This window comes from Oncorhynchus clarkii, chromosome 17 (assembly GCF_045791955.1).
Source record: "Oncorhynchus clarkii lewisi isolate Uvic-CL-2024 chromosome 17, UVic_Ocla_1.0, whole genome shotgun sequence".
Taxonomy (NCBI): domain Eukaryota; kingdom Metazoa; phylum Chordata; class Actinopteri; order Salmoniformes; family Salmonidae; genus Oncorhynchus; species Oncorhynchus clarkii.
Window position 1 is genome coordinate 30,931,971 of NC_092163.1, and position 25,792 is coordinate 30,957,762.

Sequence of the window (25,792 nt, forward strand, 5' to 3'; positions counted from 1 at the left end):
CTATCTCGTGGACGAACTGGGAATCAGACAGAGGATATATTTACATCAATAAATAGGTAGAGACTTCAGCTTTCTCCTCATGTCATTCCTGCAATATGAAAAACGACTTTGCACAAGCCCTGCACTTTTAAAATGGCTGTGTTCCTATGGGAATTTGTGCATGCGTCACCATTAGGTCATATGTGTTTGTAGGACTTTTGAAACCGACATTTACTTTATGAAGGTAGTATACAATATTATGTGTGGTTTAGAAAATGCTGCCAGAAGGCGTCAGAGCTTAACAGGTTAAAGTCCATAATGCATTCAGCCACGTTGACAGTTTAGTGGCTATCTATAAATTCTGTGGGGAAAACATGGGCTTTAATGATTAATGGAGCTGTGACATACCATGCGTTACCGGGAGAAGGCAGGTCCACTCGATCAGCAATTCAAATCCGATACTGTTGTGTTTTTAACGTGTCTACGTTTTCACTGTAATCCTTTCTCCATGACATAGACTGTGAAACAGAGATTATGATAATCTGTTGGTCTCAGTAAAATACAGATTTTGATCGACAATAGTCAACGACGATAGATATTTAGTGTACAAAATCAGATATGCCTCTTACTCAAGTTCATATGGTCCAAGCTGCTCTGCAGAATTAAAGTTTTAGAAAAGTTAACATGCCCCCTGCAGGCCTGCACCAAACTTTTACAAAAAGAGTTCAGCTGAGGAATCGGTAGCATAAATCGGTAATGAGTTCACAAACCTTCCGTTTGAGGACTGGGCTAGGGATGTCTTTATTGGGATTGTGCTTGAGGCCTGTGGTGCTTAAGATGTATAGGTGTTATAGCCTGGAGGCCTGCACAGGGAACCCTTGTGTGGGCAGGGTCCTCTGTGGCGCCACCTTCACACAACCCCCTGCCAGCCCTCACCCAGTGTCCTGGCTCACGCGAGAGGAGAGGTAGGGAGAGGATGGTCGCTCAGCCAACCAATGGAATTTTGTTTTTTAACTGTCATCACCCAGTAAATATAGATCAGCAAGAACACAACCTTGGAGTATAGGCTGACATCTCTGATAAGCGCAGATATGAAGTTATCGTCCTCAGTACATGCCTTATTGGAATGCTGCTAGGCCTATCATCCAGGAGCGTCAGATCAGTCAGGAAATGTGCTGCAGCGCTCCTACATTTGCATACCACAGATCAAAGTGAGAAGGGATCAGTGTGTTACACATCATCCCATCATCATCATCACGTCCTTTTTTTCCTCCTCTCATGGGCCCCGCCGCCACCACCATCGCCATCACTCCCTTAATTGCCAAGCAGAAGCCCTGTGGAGTCCAGCTCAAGATTTCACATGTCAAAATAACAGTAATGGGTCATGTGTTTGTAGAGCGAAAGGTAGATGTTGTGGTTGAAGTGTTGTGGAAATTATAACCAAAAGGAAGAGAGACTGTAGATTCTTAAATCAACTACTTTATTTGCAAAAATGGAGCAGTTAACAATCACTCAATGGTGCAGAGTTAAGGGCCCAACGAACAGAGTTGGATCTCAGCTTTAATAGAAAAGTACAACCTCTGTCTATATGGCAGTTAGCAGATGTGTGTGAACAGGGTCAGGGAACATAGTGTGTAAAAGGCGATTAGTTGGTCTGTGCAGATTAAGATGGCACGAGGGCTCAACAGTCTAACTGCATTTGCCACAGCTCACACTATAAATGTGGTCCTTTCTGCAAGTTTCCACACAGCTGAGTTCCTGCAGATAGTAAAAACACAGGATGTGTCACATGCTGCGATCTTAGCTATACGTCAAGTCTTATGACTAAGTCGCACAAAGACAAGTTTGTATCAGGTTAGAAAAAAACACTAGGATATAACAAAAGACAATTCTCTAAGTAAAAACAGCATAGCATGTCTAATTTGTTATTTTTTCCCCCCCACAGAAGTAACTAATTCAATCATGCAGTGAGATTAGTCATGTGCTCTGTGTGTACAGACATAGTTGCGCATTTGGCAATTTCGAGATGGAAATCATCTCGCTGACAAGGTGATAAAACGCAGTACGTCTCTCTAATCCATCCCATGAATTGAATGTACTATATAGAGTGACAATGCTCCTATGGTACCTACAAACGTAGAAATAAGAATGTATAGAAAAAGCGTCTCCACTCAAGTCAATGATGGCATATTGGGTGGACTGGCAGCCATTTTAAGTGTTTCCATGCCAGGAAGTAAAAGCAGGAAGTGTACCCTTCAACCTGTGCTGTGATTTGTTGAGTCAACTCAGCTGACATTACAAAAAATACATTCCATTGCTTACGCCACATCAGTTGGCATCATTTGAATGAACATTCTACATTACCATGGCAATACAGCATCAGTTGATAGAACATTCCAAAATACCATGGAAATGATTGCATCACAATACCAGGCAGTCATTGCGAGTGTACACATGAGTTTAACAGTCAATTGCCAGAGTTAGAGCTTCCACGCCTGTTCTATTCCTTTGTATTTAGATGCCTACAAATACGTATTTTCAAATCAAATGTTATTAGTCAACAGGTGACAACCTTACAGTGAAATGCTTACTTACGAGCCCCTAACCAACAACTTTGGTGATATGTAAACGGCTACAAGAAATACAGATGAAAACTCTCTAGGTAGGTAGTGTGGTCTACAGTTCATCATGAGATACTCTATCTCAGGCGAGCAATAGCTCGAGACTTCCTTAGATATCGTGCCATTAAAATACTTTTGCCATTAAAATACTTTTGCCATTAAAATACTGCAAATCGGTCTCTCGCGCTAGGGTGTGATTTGCATTAAAGCTGTGGTAGTGGCACATGTACTGTAGGCTGCATCTCAAATGGCATCCTTTTCCATGTACAATGCACTACTTTTGACCAGGGCCCATAGTGCACTACTTTTGACCAGGGCCCATAGTGCACAACTTTTGACCAGGGCCCATAGTGCACTACTTTTGACCACTGCCCTATGCAGGGAATAGGGTGCCGAAGTCCTCAGACATTTGATGTTGAGGTGTAGTTGTGTGAACCTTGAATGGGTAAATGTAACTTTAGGCCTGCTTTTTGTGAATTTTTGACCCCACAGATGACCACACTCGAGTCAGGCTGCAACTGCTGGACGGAGACCCCCACTCAGACTACATCAACGCCAACTACATAGACGTAAGTATGGGGCGGCGGAGATGTGAAGGGGAATTGAATTTTTATCTGATTGCTTTTGAATTTGACTTAATACAAGGTCTCATTTAGCCTTCTGACACCATGTATTAGTAAGGAGATGAGACAGCATTTCACTTCATGACATCTTTACTAAGATAAAATCAAATATTGCATAGAGCATTGCGGGTGCTGTAGTACATCACGCTACAAACATTACTATTATGAATGGTCAGTGAAGACTGATTTTACAAGGATGGACTCAAAATATGGCACACCATCATCACACAAACGGAGATTATATATACAGTAGAAAACATATACGCTTATTACGAGGCAATGTGCCTGTAACATTGACATATCTGCTGCAAACACAGCGTACTGCATCTGAGCATGCATTTGCTCATCTTCGGATGAAAGAATTCTGCATTGACATAACTACCATAACGACAGTGTAGATATGATTGTCTCTATTATGCTGCAGGGAATGCCCTGTACTCCAAGAAGCAGCATCGGGACAAGTCGGCATTATAGCTGTGTGTATAATCATATCATCGAGCCCCATTTCCTCTAATAAAACAATTACTGGGTCGATGTGCCAAGATCCGCTGGTAAAATGTATTGTTATACCCAGCTCTAGGAGCCTCAACTGTGTTGATTTTTTTATTTCTCTCATACCGGTTGTAATAGTAATGAATTTGTAGAATTTGTTTCACGCACACATTCCCACTTGATATGGTGAAATGGCAATGTCCTATTAAGGATATGGAATGTATATACTGTATTCATTTGAACTAAGCATTTCCATTTTGGCGGATAGGAAAATGAAGGTTCTCGGATTTGATTTGATCTGATTTGAAAGGACCTTGAGCTGTTACAGTACGCCTGGGGGTTTTATTTTTTCTCTTCTTTTTCTCACAGGGGTATCATAGACCAAGACATTACATCGCTACACAAGGTAATTCAATTGGATGGGGGGGGGGGGGCTGGTAAGACGCAAGACACCTGGAAAAGTATCCCCAGACATGGGGGAGGCAATTACTCAGATGTAAAAAAAATATATATATAATAATAATACTCTTAAAGCCAATGACAAAAATTTAACACCCCATTCCTTTTGTTCCATAACAAACTGGGGCTTTTCTTTAACTGATCCTGGGCATGGTTGTGATTTGGACAAGTCGCTCTCCTTCTGGGATAAGATAAAGGGCGCGTTCCTCTGCTCAGACATTGCTAACGCCTGGATAGGTATTTTAAGTATCGGGCTAACCACGTTTTAGAAATCTGTCAGTCAATGACACAGTTGATGACATGGCACACAATGATTGGTTGATGCATGCAACGTCTGAGCAAGGGAACGCGACCAAATAATGATGAGACAGTGATGTCTGAATATTATTTGGGAAGTATAACTGCACTGGAAGGTCAATGGGGGCTCTGGTCAAAAGTAATATACTATATTGGGGATACAATGTGCCATTTCCGGGGATAGGGTATCATTTTAGAAGAGGCCCGAATGACACAATTTTAACATTATGCAGGGAAGAACGACTGCCCCCTCTCATTGGCGCCACAGAAGTTCAAAGCCGACCACGGTACTGCAGGCATTGTTAGCAAAAAACAGGATCCCCAATTGTGAATAGAAAATGTGCAATCTTTGTGATCAATCTTCGTGTAAAAAAAAATAGTATAATTCAAAGACAATCATGGTACCAGGATTATTTAGTTGCTAATGACATCCTGCAGTACCCCAGTTGGCCTTCAACTTGAGTTACTCAATGAGATGGGGCAACACTGAGCTAACCTGCAATGTCACTTCCTGGAGCAGCTCAAACTGTGTATGTTATGTCACCACGAGTCTCCATCTTTACTGACTTAATTTGGCTTCAATTCAGTGCTTCTTAATCCTGGTCCTATGGACCTAAAAGGGTGCACATTTTTAGTTTTTGCCCTAGCACTTCACACCTGATTCCAATTGTCAACTCATCATATTTGATGATTTGAATCGGGTGTGTAGTGCTAAGGCAAAAACTAAAATGTTCACCCCTTTGGGTCCCCAGGATTAAGAAACACTTGAGTCTTCACATAGGAATGAATGGTACAGAGTGATCGATGACTTTGCCTATTCATATACACAGTCATTGCTCCTGTGTACTTCCTGGTTCCTGTTATGACATTATCTCTGTCCAATCCTGCATGATCTCATCCTTGCTCTCCTTCTCTCCTTCCAGGCCCCATGCAGGAGACAGTGAGAGATTTCTGGAGGATGATCTGGCAGGAGAATTCCGGCAGTATTGTCATGGTTACCAACCTGGTGGAAGTGGGCAGGGTGAGTTCATCAAAGAGGATTTGAAAGGTGTTAGAGCAAGCGGCTAAGTTCTTATACTGAATGGAATTCTGTGCTGTTTCTTTCCCCGCTGCAAAAGCCAGTTGTTTAATAGATCAGGGTGTGTCAATCATAGTTCGTATTCCCCTTCCCTACACCTCATACCATTAATGTTCACAACAAATATATGCGATAACAAATAGTTAAAACAAATCAACATCAAATATGTGACGACAAAATGTAATTCAATGCCATTAAATCAGGCCTCTTTGTATGTATTATATGCTATCAACTCCTCTGATTGGTCCTTTAATGTTATGTTTAATAATATTATTTCTGTCCATTTCAGGGACCCCTTTTGGCTCAACAGCACCTCCAGAGGCAAAAGTCCCATATAGCCTCTGTAATAGACTAAGCACTGACCATATATGTTTCTCTGCCCAGGTGAAGTGTGTGAGGTACTGGCCTGACGAGACCGAAGTGTACGGAGATGTCAAGGTGACACTGATCGAGACAGAGCCACTGGCCGAGTATGTCATCCGCACCTTCACAGTACAGAAGGTACACGGACTAAGTCAATAGCCAGGCTTGCTTGTTTAGTTTTCATTCATTCCAATTTGCCGGATTAACATTGTGGTTGACAGCAAGGTGAAGCTATGTTGTCCAACTGGGAAATTAGAGTATAATTGAACACTGGTAATCAGTGAGGATTTGCATTGAAAGAAGAACAATACAGTTGGGATGCAGGATTCCGTATGCGACGCTATTGTTCTGTTGGCTCCCTTTAAAAGGGAAATATCAGAGGAACAGTCACGAAACTAGCAAGCATTGATAGGCTTGAAATGCATCTTTCTGTGGCTCTGTGAAAGCCACTTAGGCAGACAACACGAGCTAGTAGTCAACTAATTTTGCAATGCTTTAATCCATCTGTTTTGCAAGAAAGCTAAAGTTCCTTTTAACCTGCTCACACTCTTCATTTGAAAGGGAAACGGGACATTGTCATTACAAAACGCCACCATCACACCACAACCTTAATTCCTGTGCCTTAAAAAGCAGTGCACTGTGATGGCCGGGAATCACGCTTCAGATGCGTATGCGTTCAAATATAGCGTATTAAATTGTTTTAATTGCAGAAAATAATGAGTTCTGAAATTATGAAAAGCATTATTAATGATGAGTCCAAGGGGATTATTTTACTGCACCACGCAGATAGATAGATCTTTAGGCCCGCACACACACACTCTCACTTTAATCCATTGAGAATATGTTAAACCAGAGCCCACTGGTTTGGCAAGCTTAGACACAGTTTACCCCCGCTTTACACTGTTACACTCCAATGCACTATTAAAGGTGGTATGTGTCCATACACTCCAAACAGTGAAGGTATTTTAACTGCGGTATTAACTGTTATGTGGGTTTTGCTGGCATATCAAAGCTGGCAGGCAGGGATTAAACAGCTCACCAACCCGAATGGCAATTAACCGCTTAGCATTAGCACAGGGAGTGGAGGTGTGAAGCCTGTGATTATTATTACTACTGAAGCCCAGCGCTCTACTGTTCTGTAAATGGCCTTATTCCAGTTTCCGCACATCCACTCCCTTTATGTGCTGCTGCCTTCGCTGATATCCTTATTGGAGTGGGTTTTTAGTATCATGCCACGTGCCTTTAAGAGTGAGAACCAGTTACTTTCTACTCTGCCAAGTTCACGTTGCCATGGTAAACATGAGCTAGGCCCTACCTACCTTTTTTCCCAATCTGTGATTTACTGCATTTTGTGGCTTTGTTGTTTCCCATCTTAGATGTTTACCCCATATTGATTTCGGAATGTAATTTGAACATCGAAGGAAAGGAAATCAATAGGCCTCCAGTTATCAAATCACCTTTTGTTTTGTTCCCCTCAATACTTGCCTGTATGCTCAAGTCGTCATAATGTATTTTCTTAAAAGAAACAAATCGATAGCTACTGTATATTCAGTTGTTGAGCCGGAATGGGAGCCCGTCAGATCTTCAGTTTCCAGGAAGCCCCATACGTCTTCATTTAAGTCTCCATTTTGTTTAGTCAGCCCGCAGTTTCCAGGAATTCCAGGAAACTCAGACATTTCTAACTTAGAAACCTGCTGTAGAAAGAGTAGGCCCAAGTTTCCCACTTGGAAAGTGTCAGAATCAATCAATAGGAAGCTCTATGCCAATAACTTATTAACTTCCAACGTGTCATGTATTTGTCTCCATTTAAGCCTCCATTTTGTTTCTTCTCAGAAGGGCCACCACGAGATTCGAGAGATCCGTCAGTTCCACTTCACCAGCTGGCCTGACCACGGGGTACCCTGCTATGCCACCGGCCTCCTGGGCTTCGTCCGCCAGGTCAAGTTCCTCAACCCGCCCGACGCTGGCCCCATTGTGGCCCACTGCAGGTACATACTGTCCACACTGAGGGGGATTGTGGGACATAACACAGGACTACTGGGATGACATATTTGACACTCAGGGCTTTTGTCTATGTATTTATTTATACTTTATTTAATCAGAAATAACAACAGTAGCTAGCTGCAGGTAGCCTAGTGGCTAAGAGCATTGGGCCAGTAACCAAAAGGTCGCTGGTCTGAATCCCTGAGCTGCCTTCGTAAAAAAAATGTGTCCTTGAGCAAGGCATTATTACTCTAATTGCTCCTGTAAGTCTCTCTGCATAAGAGCATCTGCTAAATGACAAAAATGTAGCTGGGGGCCTTCACGTACATTTTTAGGTCAAAAAATGAATGAGCGAGAGCGATGGGAGACTAAGGCCTCTCTCTCTTGCTCCTTGTCTCATCTACCCCTCCCCAGCCCACTCAAACACCCACCCCTTGAAACAGAGGCATTGAGCTCAGACAGGTGAAGGGGGAGGCACGGGAGAGTGGAGAAGAGGGGAGGGGACAGAAGGATGGAGTGCGTGAGCGTGCACAATGAGATGTGACAGGGAGAAGCTGCTAAATGGCACAATGCAATTTTACATTTGGCTCGGGTCTCTCAAAACAAAGCAGATGTGACTAAGACATTTTCAGAGTGGATTAGCTCAAGTGCCAAGCGCTGCTCTTTCTGCTCTCATGAAGCATTGGGCGCCTTGCTCCCTCTAATAACCCAGAGGACGAGATGGGGAGAGACGATGGCAAAGTTTATTACCGCCACTTTATCTCCTGCCCCTTATCTTCGCCCACTCGTCGATGACATTAATCGATGACATTAACCTTTATGAACCACCTGTCGCAGGAGAGTGACATCCACTTTATCTGTCTGTCTGTTTTTCGGTCTCTGTCCCTCTGTCTGTTTGTCACTCTTTTCTTCCTAATAGGCATGGCATTTGCATCCCCTTAGCAACCCACAATATTTAACCTCCCTGTACCTCTCATTCAGTACATCGTCGCTTTTCCACAACCCAAACCATGGTCGGTTCATGTTCTCCTAAAAAAGTCAGCCTGGCTTTTGACGTACAACTTCCCGATTGCTCCCCAACCTCAATTCCCCCATTGAGGTTTGACAACGAATGTCCCATGGAGCTGCCTATAGGTTGTCAGCCATTCCCCCCACTGAACTGAACGATAGATGGAATGAAGGACAACAGGATGAGCTTTGGCCCGCAGAGCGAAGGCCCTACTGACAGACTGCGGAGTAATTTCTAATTTCCTGGGGCACTCCTTGGCCGTTATCCCCCTGCCAGGACCTAGTTGTTCGCTGCGCTCTCCATTAATCACTGGCGGCTGACAGGCAATCTGTCGGGCTGCCGAGCCACTGAGCGGCCCCTGGCTCCTGAGCTCCGGAGCTGGGACCTGTCAAGAAGCTGCCGAGTGAATGATGGCTGAGCAGCCCCCCTCTCCTACCTCTATCTCTTCTCCACCACTATCTCCCTTGCCCCCTCCCTTCCACCCAGCCACTCTGCTGGGTTTATTTCCTTAACACCTAACACCAGGGTCAGGGGGAATAGCTCTAACCCCTACCTGGGGGGTTGGAGTATGCTGTTTGTCAGCGCTGTAAGGCTGTCCTGCCTCCTTTGGATAACCGAGGGAGCTCAGCGCGGTTCAATATAACCCCCGGCCTGTTTATTATAGGGCCGGAGCATGTGTCTTCATGTGTCGCTGCCCTCGCTACTGTACAGAACATACTGGAGAAATTAAATGCGCTCTGTCTCTGTTTCTGTATTCTCTCTCCCTCCCCCTCTCTTTCCAGTGCCGGGGCTGGAAGGACAGGCTGTTTCATAGCTGTGGACATCATGCTGGATATGGCTGAGAACGAGGGAGTGGTGGACATCTTCAACTGCATCCGGGAGCTGCGCTCACAAAGGGTTAACATGGTGCAAACCGAGGTTGGTGAAGCAGCATACTGATTAGCTTGTGTGCGGATAGTGGGTAGAGAAGAGAGCAATATTGTATTATAGCTTGAACATTAGTCATTACAGTGCCATGCAAAAGGAATAAAAGTGCAGTTAGCTAATTAGCTTAGCATTAGCCACCCTTATACCTCGCGTAATCATGCAATTTTGAGGTTAGCATTAGGCATTCCTTATTTGGTTCAATTGTGCTCATAGTGATTACTAGCACTCACACAGCTAGCATTAGCCATAAAATTAGAGAGTGCAACTAGAGTTTTCAGACACAGCAAGTCTGTTTAGCGTAGCATTTGCCATCGCCATGGCGGAAGGATTGACAAGACTCAGACAGTAGCCTGCTGGCGTTGGCCTTTCCCAGCCGGTCACCAGACTGATCCTATGTCACAGCCCACTGCTCACAGTTGCTCTGCCTGAAATATTCAACAGGGATTTTTTTAAATCAGTCATATGGAGGAAGGGTGTAAAGCATAGAAATACAATCTCTAGCATGGACAAAACCCTTCAAGACCAGATTATATTTATATGGTCTAAAGCAGTGGTCACAAGTAGTCACCAAGGCATTCCTTGTCGATCACCAAACATTTCGGGGGAAAAAAACTAAAAAGCCTTCCATTACTATTTTATTTTATTTGTTTAACGCTGTTGGTTGTAGGTGCACTTGATTAAGCAACCCTAGTGCCGGAAAGGCAAAGTGTTCCCATTTTGAACCATTTTACTTGTCTGAAGGTAGAACTCCGACTACGTGGCAAGCCCAGAGAGCAAATCAAGTGCACCTATAGGACTACTGCTGGCCAATCAGATAGCTCCGAACACTGTGTCTGCACAGTTTCCTCGAGCCATAGACCACAAAAATACGCCTCGAACACACAGCAAAGTTGATATTGTGAGATTTCAAAAAGTTCAAAACCATGACTAGAGAGAGACTTAACAAATATAGCAAAGAGCTGCTGTTTTTATGAATAAGTGTTTATGTTTAAGTTATTATTCAGCACGGTTAACACTTTTATAACCCATACGCTGTAAAATGTGCATTATCCCTAATTCCACTCACTCTACAACCAGCACTTCAGCTGCAATGAATGAGTATAACAAACGGTTCTGATAAGCTAGCGCTGTAATTAGTGCCTCGTGGTTTTTATTTTTTATTGAGGAATATTTTACATTCTCTGGTCATAGGAGTAACAACATGAATTGGTGCATGAGGCAGAAGACTGTCAACTTTTCTCAGCTGAGGGAGGGAAAGCGGAGGGATGGTGAGTCGGTTGAGAGGCAGCCTCACTGCTGCTCCCCCCCTCCCTTCAAACTGACCATCAGATGCAGGCCGTCAGTCCAGTAAAAAAAAAAAAAAAAAAAAAATATCATTTCAAATTGGTCTGAGAAGGAAAAACATTGGCAGGGCAATACAAGCATGTATTGGGCCGATAGCCTACTGCACAGACCTCTGCTACTGAACTGTTTTTAACTCGTTAATGTTTGACTCAAAGTGATCTTGACCCAAAAAGGTTGGTGGCTACTGGTCTAAAAGCCTAGATAAGAAGTGAGTCCTATGGAGGGAGAATGTAAAGCATAGAAATAGAATCTCTAGAACAGGAAAGTAACTCAGACCTTCAGACCAGATTCTACTTCTATTGTCTCTAAGCCTTTGAGACAGAGGGATCTGGGCCTCAGCTGCCAGACATCCAAGCCAGGTTATTAGGGTTAAATTTCCCACTGGATCATGCAGTAAGCGATGGCTTCCACAGAACAGTGGTCTTTACTCAAGTCTAACACTAGCCATTCCAAGATCTTCTCTCTAGTGGAGAGAATGGGGGAAACAACTATTGTGAGATAATGTGTGTGTTTGAGATCAACTACATTGCAGTCGGGCCACGCAGAATCACTGCTCTACAAATCACCTTGCATCCAACTAACTACTCATTATTTGATCAAGATTAGCGATTCTGCGATTCTCATCTTGCTCAAGCTGCTCTCCTCAATCACTCTGACTGCTAGTCCATGGTCAATAGCCATAACGACAAACCGGCTATTGTCAACAGGAATAAGCATCAGTATCCTCCATAACCATGTTTGTACCCACTAGACCGAATACATTGTATATTCTCAGCGACTCCACGACTAGCAACCGTTCATACACACCATCACCACACTTGATATCCCAACTGATCTTCCTCTGGAAGAGTTCCCATGTCGGACTAGCCTAGCTACCTCTGGAGTGTGCTCAGTCATGCATCATCCATCCCAATGTTCCTATTAATATTACATACACGCTGAATAATAGATATCTTTGTCCTGCACACTTTTTTTTTTTTGCAAATGAGTTTGCAGGTGTGTTTGCTTAGGGTCTTAGGGTTATGACCCTGCGTCCAGTCTGCCACTCGGTTTTGCAGTCCCCCCTAAAATAATAAAACGACAGCAAACTTTTCTTAGGTTAGTCCCAACTCGTACTCGTATGAATACAATGATGAGTAGATAGAATTACAGTATGTCATACACAGTGTTTATATATGCCACTTCAATGGCTAAAAATGGATGCCGGGTGCATTAATGGGTAGAGGGCAATTTGTGTCAGTTTAAAGCACTATTCAAAGATAATCCGGCACAAAACAACAAAAAGCAATTCATCTTTTAAAAGGCTTTCTCTGCTCCCGAGTAGCACCAGCTATCAAGGTAATGGATAGCGGAGGTCAACTCTGGATGGATTTAGCCCCGGACGGCTCTCATGGCCGCAATTAACATTCTAAACCCTGAGCCTTCTGCATTGTTGAGTGAAAATATGCATATTTCTATTCACAGGCGAATGGCTGGGATTTTGGAGATGAATTAATATGTCTGGCTACTTGATGAGCACAATGCATCCGCTGTTGAACCGCACACAGCCTCTTGATCTCCTTTTAAGGCTGTAACATGGCTGCCTTTTTTCCTGTGGTTCATTTACTTCTCCACAGGATATTACTTTACATGCTTCAAAATGCAAATTTATGCGAAGCGCTCTTCAGGCTATGAAATCCGTTTCATCAGAGCACGAGAGTACGTGTTGAAAATGCAGGGCTGCCTTCGCAGAACTGTGTTAGATATGACGTATTGACGTTCAATAATGGCTACACATTATGTTTTTGTGTCGCTGTGTACAATCAAAATTCTACAGCTGTGCTCGGTACCTGTATGCACTGCTCTGCTTCTCGACACTTTTCAACAGTACATGTGAATTGAGACTAATGGATTTGAATCGGGTCTAACTACTGGTTGAAGTGCTGTGATAAAGTAGGTGGTTAGTGTTTTGAGGTTGACCTAAAGGGTAGAAGTACATGAACATCTAACTGTATGTCATTACACCTGTTATCTCATCATTTCCTACCCCAGGAGCAGTATGTTTTTGTCCACGACGCCATCCTTGAAGCCTGCCTGTGTGGAAACACAGCCATCCCAGTCTGTGAATTCAGAGCCATATACTACAACATCAGCAGACTTGACCCACAGACCAACTCCAGCCAAATTAAGGATGAATTTCAGGTTAGCACCCTCCACTTCTTAACTCTTAAACTCTCGGTACGTTTGTCTGTCTACCTGTCTATGTCCCTCTGTCCGTCTCTCCGTCTGTCCGTCTCTCCGTCTGTCCGTCTGTCTGTCTGTCTGTTTGTCCGTCCTTCGCTTTTCTTCCTAAGAGGCATGTCATTAGCCTTTTCCAACTAAAAGGAGTTACATTTGCTTTCCCCAAGAACAATACATTTTTTAAATCCAGATATTGACTGATATTGAATTATAGCACAAAAATCCAGGGATTTTTGTGGGAATTCAAGTATCCCTTTTTTTTCTTAGAATGCATATGGGCCTCCCGAGTGGTGCTGCGGTCTAAGGCACTGCACCACAGTGCTAGAGGTGTCACTACAGACCCAGGGTTCGATCACGGGCTGTATCAAAACCGTCCGTGATCGGGAGTCCCATAGGGCGGCGCACAATTGGCCCAGCGTCGTCCGGGTTAGGGGAGGATTTGGCCGGGGGGGGGCTTTACTTGGCTCATCGTAGCAGGCTGACCTCGGTCGTGTTTTCTCCAACACATTGGTGCGGCTGGCTTCCGGGTTAAGCGGGCGGGTGTTAAGAAGCGCGGTTTAGAGGGTCACGTTTCGGAGGACGCATGACTCGACCTTCGCCTTCCGAGCCCGTTTGGGAGTTGCAGCGAGGAGACAAGATCAAAATTGGGGAGGAAAAGGGGCAAAAAAAAAATATATATATATATACATTTTCTAATGGTGTCAGGTATTTTATAATTATTTTTTTTAAAGCAAATCATATATGAGCCATTTGCATAAACACACTGGATGTATTTCCATATATGAATACATTAACATCAAGGGGTGGAGCAGGCCTGCATCCACCAAAAACCTGTTCTGTATAGGCCTATCTGCACTCACCTGCACTGTCTAGACTGCTTCATTGATTACTGTTGCTGTCATGTTCAGTTGCATAATTCAACAAGTGTGTCAATAGCAGGATAACCTTGGATTAAAAATCAACACTTTTGGATCTGGATTACACCTTTCTAAACATTATTTATATTGTTTGCAAGATCGGACATGGTATCACTATAATCCGAGTGTTCATCTTTGGAAGTTGCTTTCATTTCAGGGTATTTTGTAAACATTTCAACTGTATTAAATTATTACTTTTTAATTACAAATCAATTGTACACCCATCAAAATAGTTTTCTTTCGTCTCTTTCTTGTGATGTAAGTATCAAGACGATGCGTTTAATCCCAGACTATGCTTTAGCGTTCTTATAGATGCATCAGAAAGACAATGTATTCCATTGTTTGACAGGTCATTACAAACATTTCTGTGGTCGTAGCGTAATGGGGAAAAAACGACAGGCACAAGCAAGAGTATGAAAGAGTTGCAGGAGTAAAATGAAAGCAATCAATCTAGCAATATTTAAGTGACAAGTGGATTTTGCACCCCTCAAACAAAGGAAATACAAATAGACAGATCCTCAGGTGAGCGTTGCTAGCCTATAGGCTTTAGCTAATATGGTCTTGTCTTGCGAACAACTCTGGTTTGATTGTTGATACCCTGTCGTTTACATGAGGAGTTATGACAGAAAAAAATGCAGGTGTCGAAGATGAAAATATTCAGCAACTCTTGGTAAGTAAATGGAGGTTTCCTTCCCCCAAAAAATATGTTTGTTAAACCTTATAATAATTGTCAAAATAACATCCTCCCTCTCCAGACTCTGAACATCGTGACTCCCCGGGTCCGGCCTGAAGACTGTAGCGTGGGACTGCTCCCCCGGAACCACGACAAGAACCGCAGCATGGATGTCCTGTCTGTGGATCGATGCTTGCCCTTCCTCATCTCCGTGGACGGAGAGTCCAGTAACTACATCAACGCTGCCCTCATGGACGTAAATTAATCTCGCTCTCTCGCCTGCTCTCTCTCTTCCCTGCTCTCTCTCTCTCGCTGTCTGTCTGTCTCTTTGATTGAACATGCCTTGTCCCAAATGTGCAAACCCTACCCATCTATAACCAGGCTCAAACAAACGCTCAACGATTTCAAATACTATTTGAACCCATGCAGGTCTGCACAACACCAATCATGACTGAGGCAAATTGTGTCAGAGGCTGCCAAGTAGCGTAAACCATTGGATTTAGCTTGGCTGATGTAATCCAACCTGGAAAAGACACAGATCAGTTAGTTTGAGATATGCCTCGGTTCTGTTGCGTTATTAATTAGAATAGGGATGTTATGTTTTGTATTTACTGCATTGTTTTTGTGGGAAATGGGGAGGCAGTGACTGGGTACATGCAAATGCAACTCAATTAGATAACAGGTTACAAAAATGAAATGTCAAAGGGCAACAGCAATAAAAAAATAACCAACAACATCATTTGACAACTGATCATCAACCAACACACCATTAAGTGATAGCACTGTGGTAAATGATAAGTAATGGCTGCGAAAGCAGCGTCATACTCTAGGCCCTCGTAAGCAGATCTACCAAACGACACACACGCAGATCCAGATAAGCCACACAGTGCTGATGAGAAAAGAACGGCAGGCAATAACAAGCACAGAGGTGGCGTCAAATAAAGCCAGCAGTGTCTTTCTCAGACCCGGCCTGCTTGTCTGGCAACAGCGTAATGACCTGCAGTGTCTTTCTCAGACCCGGCCTGCTTGTCTGGCAACAGCGTAATGACCTGCAGCGGGGTTTCTCAGACCCGGCCTGGCCGGCCTGCTTGTCTGGCAACAACGTAATGACCTGCAGTGTCTTTCTCAGACCCGGCCTGCTTGTCTGGCAACAACGTAATAACCTGCAGTGGGATTTCTCTTGTCAATGCATCACGATGCAAGGTTAACACTGTCCGTGGGAGTTTGCCGGGCTCTTTGTCCTCGCCACGAGTTGATCAGGCATTGGAAACCCACCGTGACCCGTGGCTGTTTTAGCGGTCCCACCAGCGTCTCTGCTCTTTCTCGCTCTCTTTCTCTCATCTGTCTCTCTCTCTCGCTACCAGGGGCTGAAGTGTTGTGGTGTTTGTCATTGATTTTTTTTTCCAGAGCCATAAACAGCCAGCAGCCTTCATCGTAACCCAGCACCCACTGCCCAACACGGTGGCCGACTTCTGGAGGCTGGTGTTCGACTACAACTGCTCCTCGATAGTAATGCTCAACGAGATGGATGCCGCACAGGTGTGTGTTGTTGACCCCCGGGGTTCGCACACACATATGGGTGTACATACATCGACATACACACAGACCAATAATCTTTTTGACTGTCGGTCTGCTCGGGGTTCTTACACATGCTCTATCTCTCTCTATTCATCTCCCTCTATCCCTCCATTGTCATTTCCTTCATTGACTCACACACACAGTTTCATGGAGCAGGATAAGCCTCATAGGAGAGCTGCTCTTTTCTCTGCCCAGGGTTTAGCTATCCAACATAGCTCCCAGAACACTCAGACAACAACATTGAAATCTAGCAAAGAGCACATCAATACCTCCCATATTAGGAGGAGAATTTCACTATTAGGAACCTAATCTGTATTTTTTATATAAATGGCATGTTATAGTAGGGTCCAGACACTTTTTTTGTGTCTTTAAAAAAAAAAAAGTTTTTGGGATGCCCTTGAACTCCAGAATGAGGTTCAGGAAGTCAATATCTGCTGTAGCAAGTTTCTCAAACCAAGGGAAATTGCTAAAAACGTGTCTGGACCCTTTATAACATCCCATTTACGTTAAAAAAAATCTAGATTTTGTTCCCAAGTAGTGACATTTTCCAACTGACTGGTTTGAAAGGTTGGAACCCTTCAAAAGCTGTAGACTGGAGGATAACCCATCATGGCCCTAAGATGTAGGTGTACCGTGCAGAGGCCAATAAGGTCAAGGCTTTTCTTTTGTATGCACATGACCTTCAATTGCTTATGCCCAGCAGTATGACCTTGCATTTTAACTCAGATGGTTTTGTTCAAATGGCTAAAGTGATGTGTAGTTTATGTAATTTTTCCAGTGCTCCCCAATGGGTAAAATCCTCAAGTAGTCAACAACAGTGTCCACACCAGTATGTGGTGTACCTAACGTGATGTAGCTCATGCCAGAACTACAACTACAACTAGAACAGACATTCCCTTTCAAGTCAATATCCTGTGATCGGTGCAACGACAGCGATATTAAATGTACCCATAGGAGTAAAACTACTTCTAAACTCTTTTTCTATGGCTAAACCCCTCTTCAATCCCTAGTTGTGCATGCAGTACTGGCCCGAGAAGAGCTCCTGCTGCTATGGCCCCATCCAGGTGGAGTTCATCTCAGCTGACATCGACGAAGATATCATCAACCGCATCTTCAGGATCTGTAACATGGCCAGGGTCTGTATCATGTTTATCACCCTGTAAATATTCACCCTCTGCTTTGAGCCCTGCCAATGCAGATGGCGCTAACAGACAGGTCCAGCCTGGCAGAGCAGTGGCTGGTTCAGACTGATTTCTACGGTACTACTCATTAGACCCCATTTAAATCACCACAATGCGAATCCCTGTGTTCGTGGCACATGGTTACTCTTCTCTCTCTCTCCTCTTCTCTGCCTCTCTTTCACTCATGGTTCTCCCACTTTCACCAGCATCACAAGCAGGCTTTGCTGGCCAGCTAATCAACGCTCTGCTCTGTGCCGGTGCGAAAAGCCACAGTGGCGGCATCTCCAATTTACCATGAAATGGTTCCATCACCACCGCCACAAGCGGATGACACGGCTCATGCACGACAGAATTCAGCTGACCCCCACCCTCCCTCCTCCCAGCTGACGTCTTTATTGTAGTTGCCAGTCGTTGGCTCTGCTCTGGCTAAGGAAAGCATAGCCACAATGAGCCAAAAGACACTGGGATTGCATCAGCAGTAATTTAATAACTTGAGTGGTTTAGGTTTACAGTGGACACAGAGGTAAACTTGATTTATCTACACATTTTCGTGACGGTTATGAGGAGGAAGATTAGCATTAGATTGATGATTATGATGAGGATGCTGACTGTGATGTTGTCCATGCTGAGGATGTTTTGATAATGGCAATGACGATGATGTTGACGACAACAATGATGTTGACGATGGCATTAATTTATGATTCTCTCTCTCACTGTCTTTGGCAGCCCCAGGACGGTTACCGTTTGGTGCAGCATTTCCAGTTCATTGGCTGGCCCGCTTACCGCGACACGCCCCTGTCCAAGCGCTCTATCCTGAAGCTGGTGAGACGTCTGGCCAAGTGGCAGGAGCAATACGACGGGGGAGACGGACGCACTGTGGTCCACTGCCTGTGAGTAGTTAAAGGGGCTCAGAAGGAGTTCAGTCATTGTATTGCGGTGTCAGTATTAGGACAGACTCAAACATTCATGGAAGTTGTACACCTATACGATGTCCATATTAGGACAGTTACACGTCCATGGACATTGGATACAAGGGCCTAATATTTAAACCCAGACAGGATGTGGAGGGGTAGAGTTTCTGAAAGTGCAGAAACTATAAAAACAAAAAGGAATAAATTCCTGTGATTAACTCAAATTAAAACAAATTGTGCTACTGAATGATTGAAGTTTAGTTTTAGTTTTAAACAACGCAACATGTAGACATTTACCTTACTGTTAAGGTAGTGGTGGAAGAACTTCCCTGTATATATTCTGGCTGGCCCTACTCATATTCTACACTATACTCATCTCAGACAGGATGACAATAGGGAATGTGCTCTATGAATGTATTCATCACTGCATGCTTCCTTAGTGCTGTTTTCTTCTAGAGCAGTGGTCACCAACCTTTTCTGAGTCAAACTTTGGAAGTCAAAAGGCAAGCTGAGATCCACCGCTCAGATTTTGTTTTAACTTGACTTAAAAAATGCAACAATAACCTAATAAACAAATATATGTTGGAATGAGGTTTGTGCCGTAGGCCTAATACATTATCACAGCATATTGGCTATGCTAATGTTGTTCTTCTCAGACCATATTATATTTCAATACTCAAGCTTTCATAACAAAATAGATCAGTTGTACAATGTGTGAGGCACAGCTGAGAATAAATTGAAATAATTGTATGTTTTATTTCACTGGACTGATGGTACCTGCATCTGATGGTCAGTGTCAGCAGATGGAGAGAGCAGCAGAGGGTCTGCCTCTCAGGTCCCTGCTCTCTCCTTTCCTCCGGTGAGACTGACCAGAGAGAGGGGACACCGTTTTCCACCTGATGACAAAACTCGAGTCCCACCACATTTTTTCTGCCTCATGCACACATTCATGTTGTTCCTATGACCAGAGGGCACCTTATTCATCCAAGCTACTCAATACTGCCCCCCTGTCACCAAGAAGTTAACAGCATTGTCAGCTATAGCCAAGCAAACAGCACCTCTCCCATTCTCATAATCACTGGCTTCATAGTGATTTAGCCACATTATGGACCCTATTATGAAGCTTAAATTAGGGAGAGTGAGGATGAAAATCCATAGTGGAGACTGATTTCAAGGACCAGCCCCAACGATAACAAAACACGATAAGTCCTGGATGTGATTTCTCTCCCCACTGCCCAAAATACCAAACAAAACCTATTTTGTAACAGTTCACTGATGCTAGTCTAATCAAGTGCCCATTGATTTCTTGAGGCAAAAGAAACGCACACCTGTTTAGGTGAGGTGCTGGTTAGCGGAGGAGAACACTTGAAAAATAAAAGGAGAGCCTCACAACTCTAGGAGCTAAGATGCAATAATAATAACGTTTCGACAGACAAGCTGTCTTCGTCAGGGTATCAGTGTTTGTTACGCCTTAGCTTGGCTGTTACTAAACTGCACTCAGTGGTGTAAAGTACTTAAGTAAAAATACTTCCAAGTACAACTTAAGTCATTTTTTACCTTACCTTACTCTTTTTTATTTTTGACTACTTTTACTTTGCCACATTCTTAAAGAAAATAATGTACCTTTTACTCCATACATTTTCCCTGACTCCTAAAAGTACTCGTTACATTTTGAATGCTTAGCAGGACAGGGAAATGTTCCAATTCATGCACTTATCAAGATAACTTCTCTGGTCATCCCTACTGCATCTGATCTGGCAGACTCACTAAACACAAATGCTTTGTTTGTCAATTCTGCGTGTTGGAGTGTGCCCCTGGCGATCCGTCAATAAGAAAAACAAGAATTGTGCCATCTGGTTTAATATAAGGAATTTGAAATGATTTATACTAGTATGACAATTTAGTAATTTTTCCACCACTGGATGTGGCTGGGGGTTATAGCATTTATTTCACATGACCCATCAATTTAGACAAGTGTGTCTGGGTAAGCGTCATCTAATATTTATTACATATTTTTATCTGGACACTTTCTGTTTACCTGGAATTTTCCCTTATTGTAGACTACTACTACTTTTAGTCTTAATCTTTACTTTACGTTTTATGTTTAGCACATGACCTCATGTGAATCCTTAAAGAGATGGGTAGGGCTGGCTTAAGAGGGTGTGAACAATGCCGAATGGGTGTAGGTAAAGGAGAGCTCTCCAGTTGGTTCCAAACAATTCAAAAGTCCTTTTCTCAAACACAAAAGTTTATCAACTTTCAAAGCAGAATTACCTTCCCATTGTTCCTCAGAAATGCAGTGTATGATATACCATTTTGTAGCTATGAGTTACTACTCTTATCGAAGGTAAAAAAAAAAAAATAATAATATGACATTTTGCTACATAAGGCCAATTTGAGCGGTCAGTCTCATACCAGTCCCCCGAATCCAAGCAGTCTTATCAGTATACTCTGGCCTACTTGGAGTACACTGTGAGAGTGTGCTTAATTTACAATGGCAAGAAGGCCAAGACAAACGGATGCACATGCTGCGTTAGCATTGCTACAAATTCTGAATGAAAATTCCTCGGATGGTGGGGATGAAATGAATCATAACATATCTTATGTTTATTCTTCTAATTCTGAGTCTGATTCTGAGCCTGAATCTACACCTCTGAGACTTGAGCGCAAAAAAATGCCAGAACAGTGCGCAGTGAGCTGGTGCCCGAGCAGGAGAGAGAAAGGGATAGAACAAGCCGGTGACAATGCTAAGTGCCGATTAATTATCAGCACAAAATGTCATCAATGAGAGAGCAGACCCTACATCTCAAGCAAAAAAACAACACCAGCAACGCACTCACAAGCTTTTGTTATTTATGTGACATGGACATGCTCCAAACGATGCCGTTGCATATTCCATCTAAGCATGAGCTGGCAATAAACTATTTTGACTGGTGTCATATAAAGACTTATATTCATTCAAATTTTATTATTGCTTTTGTGCTGATTTTATCAAATCTGTTACCTAGGACATTCATAAAAACAACCAAATTATTATTTTTCTGATAGCATGTTTCAAAATGTAGGATGTTGCAGTCAGAATGACTACTCATTAGCTTGAAGAGGGGTCATTTTAGGCCCAGCTGTCGTTAACGTTCTGTCCTCCTTCACTCTCTCTGTCCTTTTACTATCCCTTTTATCCTTTTCACCTCTCTTTACCTGTATCTTTCTCCCTCCCCTGCTCTCCATGTCTCCTTCTCTTCCTTTACCTCTTTATACCTTTCTGTTCCTCTTCCTAGCTCTATCTGTCCCTTTCTCATCCCCCTGTTTTAACCTCTCTCTCTATCCTCATTCATCCCCTTTTCTTCAACTATACACACTGCTCGAAAAAAAATAAAGGGAACACTAAAATAACACATCCTAGATCTGAATGAATGAAATATTCTTATTAAGTACTTTTTTCTTTACATAGTTGAATGTGCTGACAACAAAATCACACACAAATGATCAATGGAAATCAAACTGATCAAACCATGGAGGTCTGGATTTGGAGTCACACTCAAAATTAAAGTGGAAAACCACAGTACAGGCTGATCCAACTTTGATGTAATGTCCTTAAAACAAGTCAAAATTAGGCTCAGTAGTGTGTGTGGCCTCCACATGCCTGTATGACCTCCCTACAACGCCTGGGCATGCTCCTGATGAGGTGGCGGATGGTCTCCTGAGGGATCTCCTCCCAGACCTGGACTAAAGCATCCGCCAACTCCTGGACAATCTGCGGTGCAACTGGTGGATGGAGCGAGACATGATGTCCCAGATGTGCTCAATTGGATTCAGGTCTGGGGAACGGGCGGGCCAGTCCATAGCATCAATGCCTTCCTCTTGCAGGAACTGCTGACACACTCCAGCCACATGAGGTCTAGCATTGTCTTGCATTAGGAGGAACCCAGGGCCAACCGCACCAGCATATGGTCTCACAAGGGGTCTGAGGATCTCATCTCGGTACCTAATGGCAGTCATGCTACCTCTGGCAAGCACATGGAGGGCTGTGCGGCCCCCCAAAGAAATGCCACCCCACGCCATGACTGACCTACCGCCAAACCAGTCATGCTGTAGGATGTTGCAGGCAGCAGAGCGTTCTCCACGGCGTCTCCAGACTCTGTCACGTCTGTCACATGTCCTCAGTGTGAACCTGCTTTCATCTGTGAAGAGCACAGGGCACCAGTGGCGAATTTGCCAATCTTGGTGTTCTCTGGCAAATGCCAAACGTCCTGCACGGTGTTGGGCTGTAAGCACAACCCCCACCTGTGGACGTCGGGCCCTCATACCACCCTAATGGAGTCTCTTTCTGACCATTTGGGCAGACACATGCACATTTGTGGCCTGCTGGAGGTCATTTTGCAGGGCTCTGGCAGTGCTCCTCCTGCTCCTCCTTGCACAAAGGCGGAAGTAGTGGTCCTGCTGCTGAGTTCTTGCCCTCCTACAGCCTCCTCCACGTCTCCTGATGTACTGGCCTGTCTCCTGGTAGCGCCTTCATGCTCTGGACATTACGCTGACAGACCCAGCAAACCTTCTTGTCACAGCTCGCATTGATGTGTCATCCTGGATGAGCTGCACTACCTGAGCCACTTGTGTGGGTTGTAGACTCCGTCTCATGCTACCACTAGAGTGAAAGCACCGCCAGCATTCAAAAGTGACCAAAACATCAGCCAGGAAGCATAGGAACTGAGGAGTGGTCTGTGGTCACCACCTGCAGAACCACTCCTTTATTGGGGGTGTCTTGCTAATTGCCTATAATTTCCACCTGTTGTCTATTCCATTTGCACAACAGCACGTGAAATTTATTGTCAATCAGTGTTGCTTCCTAAGTGGACAGTTTCATTTCACAGAGGTGTGATTGACTTGGAGTTACATTGTCTTGTTTAAGTGTTCCCTTTATTTTTTTACGCAGTGTATATATATATATATATATATATATATATATATATATATATATATATATATATATATATACATTATTATTATTATTATTATATATTTTTTTACCTTTATTTAACTAGGGAAGTCAGTTAAAAGAACAACTTATTTTCAATGACGGCCTAGGATCAGTGTTCAGGGGCTGAATGACAGATTTTTACCTTGTCAGCTCGGGGATTCAATCTTGCAACCTTTTGATTACAAGTCCAATGCTCTAACCACTAGGCTACCTAACCTCTCTCCAACAGGACGGGTGGTGGGCGGAGTGGTACCTTCTGTGCCATCTGCAGCATCAGTGAGATGATCCAGCAGCAGAACATTGTAGACGTGTTCCACACCGTCAAGACGCTGAGGAACAACAAATCCAACATGGTGGAGACTATGGTACATTCCACTGACCACAACAGTTAGGGTGATATGGTACTGTATAAGAGGCTTGAGGACGGTTTCTATCCGTACCTACTATATAAGCAACGTAGGACACACAGTTGTGGCTCTATTGGACAGGTTTTAGACCATAGACAGTAAGACACACCACACACACATATCCTCAGGCTGATGACTTGCTATGGCAGGTGTTGTTTAGCAGATGTCTCTACCTTCTAATATAGCCTCGGAAACAAGATGCTCAATTTCACAGAACTATCTCATGTTGGGCACAGCTGTTCACTTAGAATTAAAGCAGATTTTGGTGGCAAAAGACAACTACCGTAGTAAAAAGGTTATTGTAGACTTTGAAGATGCTGTCATAATCCTGCATGGAATTTATTGTATTTAGATCAAAGATGATTTGATTATCTTTGTTGTTTATCTACTGTTACATTGTCTCTGAATGTTATTTTCCCACTTGAATTTACGAACCAGTGCTACTCATGGAAGAGATTGATAATATTATTGTTGGAAGCATAGAGATCCCCAGTGTGCTTGAGTTTCCCTTTTTATCCATTATAAAAAATGTAAAAATGATCCATGAGCCTGATGTCTAAGTTCACTTTCTGAGAGATGATATGAAAAAATGATGCCAATGTGTGACTAGTCTTTCCCTTTTCCAGGAACAGTATAAATTCTGCTATGAAGTTGCTCTGGAGGCCCTTAGCGCATTCTGAGAGACTGCCTCTCGTGTCCGTGGGACACAGTGCTGACTGCAGAAACACCAACCCATCCAAGGCAGGGGATGTGTGGGTGCAACCACACACACATGAAACTGTACAGAAGAAGAAAAAAACGCCCTCCACACTGGGTTCATGTGCCCACTTCTGCAAGACTGGGACCGCTTTTGTTTGTATAAAGAAAAAATGAAATGACAACCTCAACTCGTTTCTTCTCTCTTCAGTGTCCATCTTGAACTGTGATGTGATCTTGTACAATCATTTCCTTTTTAGATATATGCCTTGAATGTCACACCCTCAATGTAAAAGTACAACCTGGAAGATTAGCTGAGATCATGGGGATGCTAATAAAAATACATGCAGACCAACCAACAGAACCGATACCACCAGACAGACAAAGACAGAAGATTCAAACTCTCCCTGGCTTTGCACCTCTTTTTAATGAACCTTAATAACGACTGTATTATATGCCCCCCCCCCTTGACCCACCCCAAACGGTTGAACATAAAATGGCAGATACATTTTGTAATTCTTTGGATTTTGTGGTTCTTGCAATATGTTTATATCCATGTTCACACACTGATTTTCTCACATTCGCAATGTGATGTCTTCAGTCAACGTTTTGGTTTGTTTTGATATTGTGGCATGTTCTCATCATTCTGGTGTCCCATGGCTCTTGTGCTATGCAGACAATCATGAATTCCGAGGCCCATTCTGGTTTTCTCCATTGACAGGGAGAGTCAGTCAACGCTTTAGCATTCTATGCTGGCGCTACGTATACAGTATTCATCAAAGCGTTCATGTGTTTTGTATTTTGCACTGCTTTACCTTCAAACACCCATTCAACTCTTGTGTAATTTGATCGACAGTGCCATATTCACATCTTTAAGCGCACGTACGATTTTAACCAAATTGTGAAGAAACGTGTCAGCCCGAAGGATGGAGTGGGATAATGTTCTAGTAATATGCACCTCAAGCTTGTCAAACACTGTAGCAGCCCCTGCCCTACTGTTGCCCAACCTCAGGTTTTGGTGAGAAGAATACTTTGCTTTTCATCCTTGTTCATTCTGCG

General features: G+C 43.5%; 1 protein-coding gene across 1 annotated transcript in view; it reads left to right on the forward strand.

Moving 5' to 3' along the window:
• LOC139370689 (protein tyrosine phosphatase receptor type T) overlaps nucleotides 1-25,186 on the forward strand; it is a 435,744-nt gene extending 410,558 nt beyond the window's left edge. Inside the window, exons 22-34 of the mRNA XM_071110314.1 lie at nucleotides 3,093-3,169; nucleotides 4,085-4,121; nucleotides 5,395-5,492; nucleotides 5,934-6,050; nucleotides 7,746-7,900; nucleotides 9,687-9,822; nucleotides 13,207-13,356; nucleotides 15,068-15,241; nucleotides 16,393-16,524; nucleotides 17,574-17,699; nucleotides 18,471-18,634; nucleotides 23,860-23,995; nucleotides 24,664-25,186. Of these exons, the coding sequence (XP_070966415.1) occupies nucleotides 3,093-3,169; nucleotides 4,085-4,121; nucleotides 5,395-5,492; nucleotides 5,934-6,050; nucleotides 7,746-7,900; nucleotides 9,687-9,822; nucleotides 13,207-13,356; nucleotides 15,068-15,241; nucleotides 16,393-16,524; nucleotides 17,574-17,699; nucleotides 18,471-18,634; nucleotides 23,860-23,995; nucleotides 24,664-24,717 (1,556 nt within the window). The 3' untranslated portion in view covers nucleotides 24,718-25,186. The remainder of the gene's footprint in view (nucleotides 1-3,092; nucleotides 3,170-4,084; nucleotides 4,122-5,394; nucleotides 5,493-5,933; nucleotides 6,051-7,745; nucleotides 7,901-9,686; nucleotides 9,823-13,206; nucleotides 13,357-15,067; nucleotides 15,242-16,392; nucleotides 16,525-17,573; nucleotides 17,700-18,470; nucleotides 18,635-23,859; nucleotides 23,996-24,663) is intronic.
• Nucleotides 25,187-25,792: the final 606 nt, after the last annotated feature.